The sequence below is a fragment of the Meleagris gallopavo genome, chromosome 4, assembly GCF_000146605.3.
Source record: "Meleagris gallopavo isolate NT-WF06-2002-E0010 breed Aviagen turkey brand Nicholas breeding stock chromosome 4, Turkey_5.1, whole genome shotgun sequence".
Classification (NCBI taxonomy): domain Eukaryota; kingdom Metazoa; phylum Chordata; class Aves; order Galliformes; family Phasianidae; genus Meleagris; species Meleagris gallopavo.
Window position 1 is genome coordinate 49546913 of NC_015014.2, and position 18027 is coordinate 49564939.

General features: G+C 37.7%; 1 protein-coding gene across 1 annotated transcript in view; it reads right to left on the reverse strand.

The window, feature by feature from the left end:
- Nucleotides 1-485: 485 nt before the first annotated feature.
- Nucleotides 486-18027, reverse strand: part of NWD2 (NACHT and WD repeat domain containing 2) — a 50548-nt gene continuing 33006 nt past the window's right edge. Inside the window, 5 exon segments of the mRNA XM_031553283.1 lie at nt 486-5698; nt 5701-6175; nt 7720-8309; nt 8625-8769; nt 9964-10167. Of these exon segments, the coding sequence (XP_031409143.1) occupies nt 2244-5698; nt 5701-6175; nt 7720-8309; nt 8625-8769; nt 9964-10167 (4869 nt within the window). The 3' untranslated portion in view covers nt 486-2243.

Below are 18027 nucleotides of genomic sequence, written 5' to 3' on the forward strand. Positions count from 1 at the left end.
TGAGCGAGTCATGCCCAGTTTTTGAAAGAAGGTGGAAGGAAGGTTGCTTACATTCAGAATGGAACCTTGGAGGAGTAGATTCCAGAACCACTTGCAGTGCCATAGCTCTTCAGAGGAGGGGGATTTCAAGCACTCCCCATGTTGAGTTGCATATAATCTAGTCATAAGGAAAACCTAAGCATGCTTCGCAAATTTCAGTGCCTTTTAATGTTTGATTTAGTTAACTCTAATGGGAAAAATACTGGAATTATCCTTACAAACATAGCCCTTAAATAACGATTAAAATACAGGCTAATGGCAGCTGCAAATGTCTGCAGCTATGTTTCTCTGCCAGGGTGAAATTTGCTGTTGTGGAGATGGCCAATATACACTCTGTACACCATTAATTTAAAGTCTTGAGATACAGTGTTAGCTTAGACTAAAATGCATTATCCTACTGGAACTTTCCCTAAAATTAAAACTCTGCAAACGCATACAAGTCTGTTTCCTTAGTTTATTAGTACAAACAATGCATACACAAGACTGTATATTGTTTGAAGACTGCAATAGATTTCTAATTTAACAACTCTGTAACAAAATTTAACTAAATTTGACATTTATGAAAATATAAATCTCTGATTCAGTAGGTTTTCCCAACAATACAAAGTTTACATAAAAACATTCAATATGATCTATTAGTTGCAAACAAGTTAGGAAAAATCATTCAAGTCACTTAATATACTATATTGGCTTGTACATAGAACATTCACACACTACATTAAGTTCCAGCTTAGCATTCGTTTGTTGAAAATCTGTGGCATGAAGTTCTCATTTTAAAAATAAAATTGTTTTGTTTAAACCATTTGAAAAAATTTCCTCAGATGTACCATCTTTAAGAAGGAGGGAGATATCTTCTTATGCTTTCAGATGATGTCCAGCATTTCTTTCACTTGGACGAAATGGAATTTTTTTTTAAGCATTTGTCATAATTTCACAATTTCTGCCTTGAAACTGATTAAACTGTACAAAAGGCTCAGAACAGTTCTAAAGCAGAAAGTGAACCTTGTAGATAAGAAAAAAACGTTACAAATTGGAACAATAAAGAACCTTTAGGCAGCATTTGCATTTGGTGGAGAATTAGCACATATACAAGCGGTCCCAGAGTGTTTGGTCATCTGATCTGTATTTAACATGGGAAAGAACAGAAATGATAGTAAGGCAAATGTTTTTAAGATTAAAACATGGCATGTCTGAAAACTTTCTGTTAAGAGTACTTTGGGAACGTAGGAGATACTTTAGACTTTTTTACATCAAAATGGATAGCCATCTTTTAACATAAAGAAATTCATATGTTTAATTGTTTATCTGCAATGCCCTTTGTCTTTGAAAAAGTTTTCTTAATGACCTATACTAACACACACTATGACAACATATAACTTCCTCAAAACAAAAACAAAAGCCCAACTCTATATTTCTTTTTTGATCTAGGTTTAATATCTTTTTTTTTCTTTATCACAATACAGAAACCTGAAATCCCTGCATGCAGTTAAAAAAAAATAAAATCTTGTAGTACTTTCATTGAGGTGAACAAGTATTTATCACCTCACGCATTGTCACATTTGCAGCTGACCTATATCTACTCCTTTCAACCCCCAAATCAATCCCAATTAAAAAAAAAAAGATATTTTTAAAGTGATGATGGAATGTATCAAGTGTTCCAGGTTGGCAGGTGACATCTTGTCATTGCACCATCAAGCAAGAAAAATACGTTTTTGCAAGTGGATATAAAGTTGGCTGTTAGCTATAGATTCAGCTCTGACCACTTATAGGCAACTTAGTTTGTTATAAACAGTGGTCTGCCTCTTCTTTCTGATCACATGGAACTTTAGCTCTAGTTAAAGCAGTTTGTCATTTGCAGATAAGATCAGCGAATCTCTGTAATAGCATAACAATTTTGAAAGTATTGCTAGAAATTGTTAATCAAGGCCCTGGTGAAATCTTGTACTGAACCTTGTATTCCGAAATTAAAAAAAACCCTGCAGCCCATTGCTTAAATATTTGCTTCATGTTCCCTCCCCCCACCATTTTTTTTTTGTATGTGTGTTTTTGTGTACGTAAATGTAAGAATATTTGTAGAGGAAAAAATAGCTCGTCTGCCCTCTGCTGTTAATGTCTTCCAAGAAATGCACTGATTTTTACTTGAATTCAGAAGACAAATCTATGCTTGAATACTATTACTCAGGTAAACTAGTGGGAACAGATACTCAGTTGTCAGCAGCAAAGCTATGTCCTCTGCAGTCTATGGCTGAGCACACCTTTTCATAGCAATAGTTGTGTTTTTTGGTTGGTGTTGCTTCACTCACCTCAGGCTCTATAACTGTAATGGGGCTATCCCTGGCAAACACTTCAGTTGATTCCCTCCATATGCAGTCTGCAGTCACTTTGAAGCTATAATTGTGACATTTTGGTCTAATCACTTGTGTCGTGTTGTTGAAAATCTGACGGCTGTTTGAAGTAGCAATTTTGATCTTCAGTGCTGCATCGACTCGATCCACTACAGTGTAAGTGCCTATACTTCCGTCATCAAATCCAATAATAATATTTAAATGTCTCTGTGAGAGTGTAAGGAAAGTGGGAGTCTTGTAAAGAGAACAGGCACCGATGTTTTTGCCATCCGCTAGCCTCATTACAATTAAACTAGAGATTGCACCATTATCATCATCTTCATTGAGAAAACAGATGTACACAAGATAGCGGCCATCACGAGACAGCCTTTGCCGCCAGACAACACCTGGAGCATGAACTACGCGAAGTTTTCCACTGTGTAGATCAAGCACATTGATGTTTTCATCACCACAAGTTATAATTCCTAGCTTGCCATTTGGGGACATTTCAAAGTCTTCCAAATTTTTCAAGAAATTGGTAGGCAGTTGTACACGTCTGCAGATGACTTCCTCTGTTAAGCTCCAGATGTTCACAGTTTCAGTAGATGTTATAAATACTACAATATCTGGGCAGTCTGGTATCAGTTTGACATCTACAATGCTTGCACCATCATCACAGCAAAACTTCTTGGTTATACTGCCTGTCCAGAGACTCACTGCCAACACTTTATTCTTTGCCATTCCGACCACAAATGTATTTGCAGTTGTTATAAATGCGTTCTGTAAGGCAACTAAAATATTGCAAACCCTATGTCCTGTGGCTAGTCGCCAAACTCTGGATGCATTTTGCTCACAGAGGGAGACTACAAACTGATCATTATGAGTTATCATTAGCTCTGAAATTTTTTGCCCATTAATGCGAAAGATGTTTTCACCACTAACAGTGTGCCATACATACTGGCTGCATTTATCATCTGATGTAACCATTATTTCTCCAGAAGTGGTCAGCACACAGTTTTCAACAGTACCTTCGTGCTTGAATATAGCTTCAATATATCCAGTGCTGAAGTTCCACTTGTGGACAGAATCTGATCCATCCAATGTGTATATTAATTCACCTCTGGCTGGCAACACCAGTCTTTGGATAGGTTTGCCAGATTTGTCAATATTGGACATAGCAGTTATGATGTCTATATCCCAAATAGAAAGGACACCACTGGTGGATAAAGATAGCAGCATGTTATGATGATTTGATTTAATTAGCCTGACTATAGTTCCTGAGATTTCCTGTAAGCTTGCCATACACTGTCCCGTATCTCTTCTCCAAACAAAAATGGCTGAGGTATTTTCCATTGAAGCAATTATACAGTTGCCATTTTTGGACAACACAGCAGATATAAAGTGCTCATTGTGTTTAGCTCTAAACTTTTCAGCTACTTTCCACACATGAGTGTCAAGGAGCTCAATGCTGAGAGCCTTACAAATTAAAATTGCACTTTGGTCTTCAGAAAGCTCTATGCTGACAACCTCACTGTCATCTCTCCTGCAGTCGAAGTCATCTGTAAGCTGGGGATTTGTGATCTCCTCTGTATTCCAAACAGAGAGGCTGCCTTCACTGTCCACCATCACCATTTCTTGGGCCTTGTCCAGAATGAGAAGGAATTTCACAAATCCACCAGAAAATTCAGAGGTCACGGTGGCCAGCTTTTCTCCACTGCCTAAGTGAAAAATGGTTGTTGTGTTCAGATACTGTCCACAGAAGGCATAAACTCCATCTGGAGAACATTGCACACAGGTTACCTCATACCAGCAGTGGAAATGATAGAGAGGCCAGCCATAAAGAAGGTCTATTACAGTGACATCTTTGCTGGCTTCCAGCCACGCAAGTGCATGGTTGACTGATAATGTAAACCCATTTATAAAACTGGAGGCCCCCCCTAATCCACAATGTTTCGACCCCTTAATTTCCATTTCAGATAAAAGACAGGAATTTATGTTATCATATATCAAAAGAGTGTTGTTTGTTGTAGACACTACAAGATACCTTTCATCACTAGTAAGTTTCATCCCTATGATAACAGATGGAGAGGTTGTAATCTGCCTCAGTAGCTGGCGAGTCTCTACATCCCAAGTGCTGATGGAACCATTTTCCAAAGCAGCGATGATTGTACTGGGATTAAAAGTAGGCAGAATTTCAGTGACATGCATGCAGCTGGATGACAGTGGCAAGCGCTCAGGGCTGTAAGTTACATCCATGGAAGAATGCAAGGGGACGATAGAGCAGTACTTGGGCCCATCCTTGTCGCATTCTAAGAGGAGATGTCTGAGTTTAGGCAGTGAGCTTACTACTGGCAGAAGCCTCTGTTGCAACTCAGCAGAGAGTGAGCCTGGGTATTTTACTACTTTGAACTTGATACTGCGGAGGGTACTGGCCAGAAATTTCAGTTCCTTTTCCTGTGAGTAGGTGTAAGCCAGTTCTATGTCTGAAAGTGCTTTATCAAACTGCCCTATTCTAATCATGGTATACAGCCAGCTGAAGTTCATAATGACTCCATACAGCAGATCATCTGTTCTTCCACATCTTGTCAAGTGATGAATAAGCTCTGTCATTTTTCTGTGATTGATAAAAAAGATGTCAGGCTCTAAGGGATTACACTGAAAAACCCATGGCTGATCAGGCACCTGCCTGTCAAAAGCAATCTGATCCATGCAGTGCTTTTCTTCCTCATTCAAGCCTCTACTATCACGGTCAGGGCAACTGTTCAAATATTGGTCATTGCTGTAAAAAGGTTTTCTTCGTCCACCTGACCAAACACCAAGAAAATATTCCGCCATGATCGTGTGCATTTCCTGCAAATCTTCTTCATTGTTCAGATACAATTTCTGGGCAATTAGGTGCAAGTGTCTATTTGCCCAAAGAAGAAGAGTAACATTTTTCACTTGTCGCTCTATTAAGTATCCCTGCAAACCCTCCTTAAGTCTTGCAATGTACACATATGGAATTCTCAGTGGATTACTTTCTCGGACACTCTCACTTACTTCATACATAACACTGTTGTCAAGGGCTAAGATATCTTCCAACTCCATTTCACTCAGGCCAGATTTGGACATAGTGATGTAGCCAAGTGCTCTTGACAGTAGTCGTGATCCACATTTACTTTCCAGTGACCAGAACAACTGCTCTATGCTTTCATGTACGGTGAAACAGAGGGAGGACTCATCCACGTCTTTGTGAGATCTCCAGTTCTTGACCTCTCTGAAGGTTAAGTTCACAAACATAGGCAGTGTACACTTGGAGAATGCTTCATTGACATAGATTTGTTGCCCTGATGTTACTTTCTTTTAATTCGCAGCAGCTGATGTTTCAGTACTTGGCTACACATCTTTTTGTCCCTTGCAGTCAATTCAATGTAGTTGTCTTCTTCATGAATAAGGCACCTCAGTTTTTGCAGTATCCCATGCTTGTTTGGCAGTGTTGACAAAATTATCCGTACTGAACGGGGAAGGTGAATGGGAAGCCACCAAAGTTTCCTAGCATCATCACTATCTGTTAGCTGTTCTAGGGCATCAAATATTATCACCAATGGTCTGTGGAATGAGGACTCATTCAAAAGATTTATGAACAAATCCCGGAGGTCATGAATCTTTTTTGGGTAACTTTGCACGAGGCAACGATAGTTGGCTGCTAATTGTTCACAAATGCTTTGAAGTATATTCTTCAGATCTATGCTTGTTTCAGTGGATCCCAAAAATCTTATAATTACCACAGGGTCAGAGTCAGGTCCCATCTCTTCTTGCAGCCAGGAATAGGCCTGGAATACAGAGCATTATTTAGTTAGCATCTAAACAAAGCACAGTAACAGAGTTTATAAGCAGTAATAGCCTATATATAAATAAACATTTCTAAATGCGACTGGTTGAATGGCAATGCTCTCACTAGGAGAGGCTGAGACTCCTTTTGATTTCTGTGCACTGGATGAAATTTTTATCTTATGTCATCTTTGTGTAGCCTGGCTAATATCCCAAAACACTAAGGCCCAGATCTATAAGAGGTTTAAATCTACAAGGACCTGAGCAGAATTTAGTCCATAAATCCCAGGGTACTCTTTGCAAAATCCATGTCTCACTTCTGGAAAACTGTAGGTAGACATTCTTATTAATAAACTTCCTTAGACACTAAGTGATGTCATCCTTGGCCAGGCAGACCAGTTTGGCACTTAAGCTTGTTTAATATTAATTCCCAGCTAAGATTAAATACATACCCTGACAATTTTGTTAGACACGGATGGGAATATAGTATTGAACTTTCTCAGCTGGTTACTTTAATTCCTGGGCCAATGAAGTACATTCTCTCTTGGTGTGCCTGTGGCTCTTTTATGCTGCCACAATGGGTAAACAGTATTTCTTGATATTTTTTTGGTTAGCAGACTATAAGCAATTGAGGAATGTGGCTTCAAATCCTCTCAGTCTGTGCAGGCTAACTAGCTCAGTTCTCTCATGTGCTAATTCTTTTCACTTCACTTGAAGTTATTACAGAATATTTTAAGAAAAAATGTAACCCAAGCCTCTGGGTGAACTTATGTACTGAAATGAGATTTTGAGCTGCAAATCCCTATTTTACATAGGCAACAAATGTGAATCTGTAGGAAGTCACATTTGAGAAAGGTAAGATTTTAAGCATAATTGTTTCTTTGTCTATTTCCTTCTAGTTGATATGGCTGTTTCCCAATCTAGTGTGCTAAATTCTCTGGGCAACCTCTAGGGAACTCCAAGTTGTGACTTTCATCTAGAATATTAGGCTTAGAGATGCCAGCTTGTTGGTTTTTTTTGTTTTTTGTGCATCTGGTCCTGCATTGCACAGTGTTTCCCCTTATGTCCCCATAGTACTCAGCTTAGTGGTTGAAGAAGCTTGTCAGATAAAAAAAGGTATTTTTGCTGATTATTACAGACATTGTAGCTAGTGTATCAGACTAATTCTGGAGTAATTTCTGATGAGAATATTAAACAAGATAGCATACCTTGAAAAAACATGTATTTGTGAATAAGATTAAAAACAACATACGATGTTTAGACGGTTCCAGGTTCGTAGGACTTTAGTGGAACAAAAGGGGAAGAGATCATTCTTTAACCCTATCCACCTTTTGAAAGCTCTAATAAGTCTTTTTTAATTCACTTGGGTATATCGTATAGACATGTTGTTATTAAAAGGCAGTCCTTTTCTGAACATATATCCAATAATATGCTATATGTTTTATTATATATATGCTATATGGGTTTTATAATCTTTATTTTACTAAGCTGGCCTTTATGCACTAATGATCCTGGCATCACCATTCTATGTAAGGTATTTATTTACCTTCTTTGCCACTTCGGCTAATAAAAGAGTTTTCCCTGTGCATGGTCCTCCGTATATGATAAGAGGGTTAATGTGTCCTATTTTGCTAGGTAGAACATACTTGTGAACTATGTTTAATGCCTCACATCTGTATTCATAAAAAGTGGAGTATGTTTTACATAGTGATGAATGTTGAAGAACTTCATCATACAGCAAGTCTGTCTCGGTGTCAAAATTCTGCTGCACTGTTGCCTGGATTATATCGATCATGTCTTCATAGAATTGTTTACCAAGTCCTTCAATGTAATGATTCTCCACTTCTTGGGAGTACCCCAGTTTCATGTCACAGTGAGTGACAGATGTGTACACTCTCAGATTGGAGGATGCAACAATGGTAGGAATGAATTCATCCCTGAGCTTGATCAGTTTCTCATGAGCTTCGGGATCTCGTAGAAACTTCCCAGCTGTATGTATCACATCCATGTATTTTCCCATCTCTGGAATTTTAACAAAACGCTCAATGTTGGCAATTTTCCGAATGTAGCAAACACACTTCTTTAGGAAAGCTGGTGTTTGTTTACCCAAGGCAAAGTCAAGTTCATCTTCAATAGCTGAGGATGAAAAGAGAACACAGAGTTTCTGTTATCTTTTCTTTTTAAACTGTTTAAGATCCTGCCCTCTTCCACCCTCCTCCCCCTCCACTCCCCTCAACATGCAGACTCTTTAATGATTGCATCTGTTTTCTGCTGTAAGAAGCAGAAAAAAAGCTGGGTACTTCCATAAAGGCTTCAGTCTCAAGCAAGCATAATGAGCATTTTTTCCACCTCAATCATGTGAGAAATGCCAACAGAAATATATTTTCATGTTTGTGGAAAGGTTGGTAGAAAAGATAATAAATGAACATACAGAAATAGTCTGAACTTTACCAGAGGAAAGATATCTCTTTGCTTGGCTGTGTTTCATTTTTCCTTTTTCATACAGCAATTTCACAGCAGTCTTAAAAATCTTCTTTATTTCTTCTGATATATCTTGCCATTTGTTCTCATTCATAGAGTTTGAAGAAGGTTCCATCTTTAAAAAATATCCAGAGTTAAATCCAGGCTATAATACACACATCAACAACTTCAGAAAGTAAAGATCTGCTGTTGAAGATCATAAATAATATGGTAACAGAGAAACACATCTGCTAAAAATAAATGAACAAGTTCACCTTTTTATACAGTAGATAATCATGATATATATTCCACTTTAGAATAATAAAAGTTATCTACTTTTGAATATTTTCTGAATTCCTCCTGTAGGCAGCTGATGAAATATTCTTCAAGAATAAGACCTTTGTCTATAAAGTTTTGAGATGCAAGCCTGAAATAATGATATTAAAGAAGCAATAATATTTCTAAAAACTATTTTTCCTATTAATGACAAGTATCAATAATTAAAGCTTGGTTTTCAAAATTGAAAATGAATTTCCTAGTACCTAAAGTTAAGCAATTCATATTTGAAAAAATATGGGATTTTATCTGACGTTACTTTAGTCCATACACTGCTATAGTAACAGTGATCTTAGTGCCATTGGTGAGGGCCTGTGAGATAAACTCATTAATCCCGTTAGAAGGTATCTGTCAGATACCACAATGGTGGTTTCTGTAACACAGCTGGCAGTTGCTGCTGTGTTACTGCAGGTGACATGTTCAAGGGGTGCCTTGTTTTCCTGGAAGAGGGAGAGTGCAACAGGAAAAAGAGTGGCCCTGAGGTCAGTATTCCTTAGCAACTTTCTTGACGTGTTCAGAACAGTTTGTCTTTTATTACTTTCACTGAGTTTATGTGATGTAACTCTGTGTTAGCTTTAAGTTACAAACATCCTTTGGTAACTCCTTTATCTCACTAGCTTGAAGAAAGGTAAGAACATTTAATAACAAATAAAAGTTGAGCTTTATTCTAAAGGATATTGCAGTAAATATGCAATATATAGCTACATAAAACTGAATTCAATCCACTAAACATTTCTGTGTTAATGTTTTTTAATGTAGGAGGGTAGAATTGAGCCCTGGGTAACACATAATTTTTATTGTCACCAATTAATGACAAATGCATGTTTTAAAAAAGATAATGAATGGTATTGGAAAATCTTCCATTAGAATACAGTTATTAAGTTAAAAGTATGGGAGGTGCCGAGGGATTGCATTAGGCACTTGTGTCACTCACTCTTGCAGAACTTTTTCCACTGACAGAAAGGAATTTTTGAAGGAGGTGAATGCAACTTACTGTATTCTGGTAGCTCTTCAGCATTTCAGATTTCGGCCTGAGGTAATATGCTGGCGGCACTGCGTTCTCATCTCTGCAGTACCACTCTTCTATAATTCTGGTCTCTAGCTTGGCCTCCACAGCAGCATCCAGGATCATTTCAAATTCAGCTGACTCCACTTCCCCTGGGATGCGGATGTTCCCATACTTCTCTCCCAGTAGACCCTGTGTATTTGTGGGAAATAGGGATTACATTTTTCTTAGTGATGTGAACACCCTCCATAGGATCTGAATTTCCTAAACATGAGTATTGTAATACTTTCAGAACTTTGAAATTAACAGAAAGGGAAACACACACAACATAAGATGAATTATATTGAGATTATTGTGTTGAGTTCCATTCCACTATGATCACCTGGTAGATTTTCAAGCAGATGCACTAATCTTGTTTACATTAGCTGGTAATAAAAATTCAAGGGCACAACAATACAAACCCTCACATGAGGTTGGGTTCATCTCACGTTAACATTATTAAAAATGCAACTTCTTCTAGAAATGCCAAGATTGATGTTGTAGAACCCCAAATTACTTTGCTGTCTTGTATTCCCACGCTAGCAAAAAAATGTTCACTGTCTTTGCTTCAGCAGCTGTCCAGGGAATGCACAGTGGAGAAAGGTGAAATCATTTTGACCAATACCAAAACCCACTTTATTACTTAAATGCATGTATTTGGTATAAATGTAAAGATTTCTGAAAGTCAGTCCATAAATAGTGTTACCTTCAAAACTGAAGCATGAAATATTGGTTATAATGCCATGAATACATTCTCTAAAACTGAGTTCTGTGGTTTTCTGTGTATAAATATTAAATAAAAAAGGATTGAGAAAAACTTTTTGGAAGATAAAGCTGTAGGACATTTCTGCATTCTTTCTACAAAACTGTGGCATGTTTTTGATGTTTTTGACCCTGTGATTTATTCTGCATTCAAATGTTGGCCCGCAGCAGTGAGTGAGAATTCTCACTTTGTTTAAAATAGAATTTCATTTTTATTTTCATCATTTAAATATATTCAGTAAAGATTCTGAATTAATAAGAAGAAACACTTAATGTGGAGAGGAACCAACAGTATCAGCATCTTGATTTGAATCAGAAAGATCTCTTAGCAAAGTAATGCTAATGCAAATAAAGTACTACGCTAAAAATGTAAATGATCTTGTTGGTAAATAATAAAAATCTAAATAATTGTTATTTTTAAACCACTTATCATAATGAGAAACTGTTCTAAACTTTTTTAGCTGTAACTAAACTGTGCAAATCAGTAACTGATTATGATGAAGCTTCACTGATTTTAGAAGTGTGATGCTGCTGACAGCCTTCTCTGAATCCAGCTATGTTGGCAGAAGGTACTCAAGCAGCTCATTCTGCTAGCTGCTGTAGCCTCTGATCAGAGACATCAGAGCACTTAATGCAAACACTTCCTAACCTATTTCAGACAAAATGTGACCACAGCCATATTTTCTAACCTGACTGACTTTTGCCTGGAGCAGAGTAGGGAGAGCAAACGTGAAGTGCAGTGCTGGCTCTATCGGCAAATGGTTGGCCTGACAGCCCTGTAATTCTGCAATTCTGAAGCTGCAGAGGTTAAACATAGTATAATGTTATTTTCTTCTTATCAAATGAGGTTAATTGCTTTACAGTGCCGTACTTGTACATTCAGAGTGATGTAGAAATCTCATACATTTATCTTAGTGCAGCTTTGCTATGCAAATTTTTAAATTACCTTAAAAAGCAATTCATGACGCTACAATTTTTCTAAATTTAAGTTCAATGGAATGTCCAAGCAAAGCTCAATAGTTGGGCCATTCATTAGCAATATTAAAATGTCAATATTAAAAAGTCTTGTTTTATTGCACTGCATTTAATCAACCATATTTATTTATTCATTTATTTATTTATTTATTTACTTTCTGGTACAGTTTATACTGTTCTCTTTCCACTGTATGAGAGGTGAGTAAAGAAAAGCACTACCTTAAAATTTAAACATTGATTTTTTTTCTTATCTCTTATTGCAACAGACATTATATAAGCAATCCTTTATTAGAGATCATCTTCCTAACCACTTGAGCAAAAATAATGGAAGGGAATTTTAACATGAACAGAATAGAATAATAGAATCCTTAGAGTTGGAAGAGATCTTTAAAAGTCATATTGTCCAACTCTTCTGTAATGAACAGGGCCATCCATGGCTCGATCAAGTTGCTCAGATCCTGATCCAGGTCGCCTTGAAAGTCTCCAGGGATGGGGCATCCACCACATGCTGGGCAACCTGTTCCTGTGCCTTACCACCCTCACTGTAAAAGACTTTTTCCTTATGTCCAAACTAAACCATTTCTCCTTGTTCTATCACCACATGCCCTGCTAGAGAGTCTGTCCTCTTCTTTCTTGTAGCTCCCCTTTAGACACTGGCTCCCTGGAGCCTTCCCTTCTCCAGGCTGAACAGCCCCAGCTCTCTCATCCTGTCCTTGCAAAGGGAGGTGCTCCATCCCTTGGATCATTTTTGTGGTCCTTTGGATGCACTCAAACAGGTCCATGTCTCTCCTGTACTGAGGACTGCTCATGTGGACGCAGTTCTCCAGGTGAGGCCTCACCAGCACAGTGTAGGGGGCAGGATTAAATCCCTCACCGTGCTAGCCATGGTTCTTTTGATGCAACCCAGGATATTGTTGGCTTTCTCGTCTGCAAAGGCACATTGCTGGCTCATGCCCAGCCTACCATCCACCGGTACCCCCAAGTCCTATAATATTAGAATCACTGTAGATGATTTTGTTATGTGCTTTTAAGTAAAATGGAGGCCTATGCAAATATTATTTGAAAGACATTACATTTTCTCATTGAATGGTCTTCTGTAATTGTGCTCACTGCATGACTGGAAATCATAGGTGGGATTTTCATAGAAGTCCTTCATGAGCTGCATGAATTAGTCACACTCAAAGCACACCTCTGAAGCTTTGCTTTCTACTGAGAGAATGATGAGCATGCCAAGCTCCTGGGGAACAGTTCTTCACTTAAACATATTTTGCTAGATGTATAGTATGCTTTTCACCAAAAGTGATCACTGGTTTAAAAAAAAATATATATATATAAAACAAAAAACATAGCTAAGAAAAAAGTAGACTATGTGTGTCTGCTGAAATCTTAAAATTTCTTTGTTATGCTACATGATAGCTTTTGAATTGGTCCACTGCATGCACAGGCTGTGAGAATAGCATCTTCCATTCTTGCATATGGAAGTATTTTGGAAGGCTTGGAAGTATCTCATTCTAGGCTGTTTCCAAGGAAAAGCCATCTCCTCTCTACTTTTCTGGCTTTATAATTTGTTCGTATAAGTATATTGTGCCAGGGTTCCAAAAAAGCATGCCTAAATGAGAAACTTAGAATGGCACACGTTCCTCCAGAGGCTTCAGTGTCCAAGGTGCAGCTATGCCAGAGGCAGGCAGCAGCCTCTGGAAGTGTCTGTCCCTCTCTCATTATTCACTATACATTCAAGTAGGAAAACCAGAACAACAGAATTTAAAGAAAATAAAGTTTCTCACAATCTTCATGTTTCATCACACTAAACGAAAATAAGAATATTGCCATTTATGTCCTTTATGAAAAATAACACAGCACTCTGCAGTAATAACCTAAAACTTCAATTTGCGATAATGACATTGGGACAATTTGATGATTATTACAGAAATTATTTTTTAAAAGCAAGTGTGATGTTTACACTATATTCAGTACTAGGAAACATTGTTATATGCAGACTTGTGAACCTAAATTTCCCACCTGATAAGTCATTTTCATTTAATAGTAAAATAACAAATTAAAAATTCATTAGATTGAAGATGATTGAACTGTTTAAAGCTACCAGACTGGTAAATGTAGGAAACCCTCAGGAACTAATTGTATCAGAGAGAACTTCATAGAATTGACAACAGAACAACCTCAGCAGTAGTCTTGTTAGCTTTGTTGTGCCTGAGGCTGAAGTTAAAGGAAAATTATTAGAGGCAAATTAAAGAATTATTGTTTAAGTCCATATGGAAAATATTTTCCTTCTACTCTGGGTGTGGGAAGATATTAAAATTGTAAATACAATCACAATAATGACCAAAAGGAAAAAACTAACAAGATTTGAATTCTTGCCAACATGGAAAGCTGCAGGTTCATTGAAAATACAGATGTGTAGCTGATGAATGACCATATCCAATGATCTTCTGCTGGGCTTCATGGAATCATAGAATGGCTTATGTTGTAGGGGATCTTAAAGATCATTTACTTTCAACCCTCTGTTGTGGGCAGGTTTGCCAGCCACTAGATCAGGCTGCCATCAGATCAGGATCCCATCCAACTTGGCCTTGAATGTCTCCAGGAATTGGGCATCCACAACCTCTCTGGGTCACTTGTTCCAGCACCTCACCAATCTCTGTAAAAAATTTCTTCCTAACATCTAACCTGAATTTACTCTCTTTTAGGTTAAAGCCATGCCTCCTTGTCCTACCACTATCAGACTGTGTAAAAAGTTGATTCTTGTCTGGCTTGTAAGTTCTCTTCAAGTTCTGGAAGGCCACAGTGAGATCTCCCTAGAGATCTTCTCCAAGCTAAACAAGCCCAAGCCCAACTACCTCAAACTTCCTTTACAGGAAAGGTGCTCCCTCCTTTTGATCTTCTTTGAAGCCCTCCTCCAGACTCTTTCCAAAAGCTTGACATCATTCCTGTACTGGGAGCCCCAGACTTGGACACAGTAGTCCAAATGAGGCCTTGCAAGGGCATAGTAGAGTGGGACAATCACCTCCCTCTCCCTTTTGGCCATTCCCCTTCTGATGCAGCCCAGGATACTATTGGCCTTCTGGTCTGGAAGAGCATGCTGCTGTCTCATGTCCAGCTTTTTGACCATCAGGATTCCCAATACCTTCTCCACAAGACTGCTCTCAATGAATTCTTCACCTAGTCTGTAGTCATATCTGGGATTGCCTCCATTCCCAAAAGCTTGCACCTGGCTTTGTTAAATCTCATTAGGTTCTGATGTGCCCACTTCTCAATTGTGTTCAGGTCCTTCTGGATGTCATCTCTCCCTTCTATTGTGTCAACTGCATCACTCAGTTTGGTGTCATCAGCAAACTTGCTGAGGGTATACCCAATCCCATTGTCTATGTCATTGATAAAGACATTGAAGAGCACCCCTGGGTGGACATTTCTTGTGATGTGCCTCCACTTGGACTTAGAGCCATTGACAACACCCTTTGGCTGTAATCAACCAAAAGATTCTTTATCCACCTAATAGTCCAGTATTCGAATCCATATCTCTCCAATTTAGAGATAAAGATGTGGCATGGAACCATGCCAAAGGCCTTGCACAAGTCCAGGTAGATGATATCAGTTGCTTTTCCTTTGTCCACTGATGCCATCACTCCATCATAGAAGGCCACAGGATTGGTCAGGTATGATATGCTGTTGATGAAGTCCTGCTGGCTGTTTCTGATCACCTGCTCATCCTTCATGTGCCTTAATATGTCTTCCAGGAGAATCTGTTCCCTGATCTCCACAGGCACATACGTTAGGCTCACTGGCCTGTAGTTCCCCAGGTTTTCCTTTTTTTACTCCTCAAACATGGCACTGATATTCAACAAGTGATCCTACCTATGTAGATACATCTGTATGATAAGATAAAATCACTCCAGCACAACTGCAGGAAATGCTTTATGGTTTTCAAACTGTCTACAGTTTGTGCCTTGTCTTTCATCTTGAATTTCCATTTGCTAACACAGTGCAGTTCTAAGTCCATCCTGCCTAAACAGCTTGTTCTAGTTAAGGAAGGACTGCAGGATTGGTAACATTTAGTTGTATTTACCCTCCTGGTCAGCAGAAATTTTGGATTAACTGATATAAACAAATAGGTAGGCAGATCATGTTTTGAAAATCTGGAACAAAATGGTCAGGATAGAAATTTTTACATTCCTGCTCAAAGAAATTTAGTAAAACCATAGGTCTTTTTGTCTTATTGCCAGCATACTATAACCCTATTTTTATGGTTCCCTTTCGATGATACTTATGCAATATAAGATAGTCACACACAATTTTTTGGGGAGGGAAAAGCAAAACAAAACCAAAAAGCACAAATACAACGAACAGGCTTAGTTGGACTTTGTTTCTGAGAAACAAATATGTGTTAAATTGAAGCTGAGAATTTACTATCAGAAACAGAAAAAGCATGTGTCCTTGACATATTTATTTATTTTTATTCATTGAGGGACCAATACCCAAGTCCTCTCAAACTCAAAACAAGAATACTAATGGCTAAACAATATTGAACCATTTGAACTGAAATGAGAAAAGTATATTTACTTAAATTTATTTTCAATGCACTAATGATTTCAATAATGAGAAAAACAAACATATGATTTCAGTGAAAATCTCAGTGGAGTATACATGTTAACTACTTGTTAGTCTAATCTGCAAGCAATAAAATGAAACCAAACTGATTTGAACAACTGAAACTTAGATGAAGAAGGCATTTTATGCATTTTATCTAAACCAAATTTTAGGAAGTTGAAGTTACAGAGTAGCTGGTAGCTAAAAGATACTCTAAAAATAGTTGTCTCCACTTTTTTTCCTGCTAGCTGTACAGTGGTACAGTGTACCTTCTGATATATGCACAGGGAGAATATTCTTCAAATTCATAAGTAGAGAAGTAAAGAGTAGGGAGAGGAAAAAGAATGAAAAAAAGTTCTATCCCGTGATTTCTAGAATGCATTTGCCTTCAGAACAGCATTTTACCACTGCTTTGGAGTGCCCACCTAATGACAGCTTGCAAAAAAAGCATTTATGTCCTTACTACTAATATATAATGGATCTCATCAGCTTTACATTGTTTGTTGAATTTGTTTTTTGTTTTTTGTTAAGAGGAAAATAATACCTTTTGATCAGTAACAAATATTTTTATTTGACTTTTTTCTTTGCCTGGTGCTAATAATCATGTTTACGCCTCCAGTAATTTGGTTGAAATTTGTAGGTAAATATATTTATTTTTAAAACTTTAGCTGACTGCAGAAACCATGAAAGAAGAATTTTTTTTTTCATTTTGAAATGATTGTTGGGGAAGTATAATAAAAACACTTCTGTGTTGAGAAATAGATACACTTTCAATCTGCCTGAATGTGCATTTATGCTCCTTGGCTTGAGAAACAGTGCTTTGGCTCACTGAGGCATGCCCTAATTTCTCTCTTCTTTTTCCCTGGAGGCTTTGCAGAAGTACAAGGAGATGGTAGTGCTGGCAAGGCTAGAGGCATTTCAGAAACTTCGTAAGGGTATTGATTTCAGTTCCATGAAGAACAAAAAGGGTTCGTTGTACAGTCAGTACAAAAACTGACTGTAACTGGAACTGAAAGGATGGAGTACAAGTGCTGAAGTCTTTTGCTCTGAGTAATGTTTCTGATATGAGATACAAGAATGATGGTGGTGTTACTTGATAAAAAAGGCGGCTGTAACCAAGTGGACCATTTCCTTTGGCACTGAACTTCAGACACAGTACAATATTTCTAAATTTCAGAGTCTTCTCCTAGTAGTAGGGAGATAGAAAATAACTATGAAGGATTTCTCAGGACATACTGGGTAGGAACTAACAGTCTATCGTGCAGGGTGAATGTGCTTCCTCAGAAGAAATTCATGACCTACTTCCCTGATATGCTTTGCTTCATCAGAACTTTTCTTTCTTCTGGAGATAAAAATATCAATGATCTACTTTCTCCAAATTCTTTCAATCTTTCTTCTGTTTTATATATGATTATAAACTATTGCTTTGGTCCATTTAGTTGCCTTTTCTTTCACCATCATTGCTGGGTCTTCAATCTCCCTGAGTATGTGCACAGGTGAGAAAAACAGTCAAAGAGAATAAAATAAGGAAAGAGTTCTGTGAATAAAGATAGAGGAAGTAATGTAGAAGATTTTGCCTAGCTATGGCTGTACATTTGAGCCACTCATTCAAATTCTCCTTTATGCAAATGAATCATTCTCACCTTGCCCTTTATTTTATTTTATTTTTTTTTT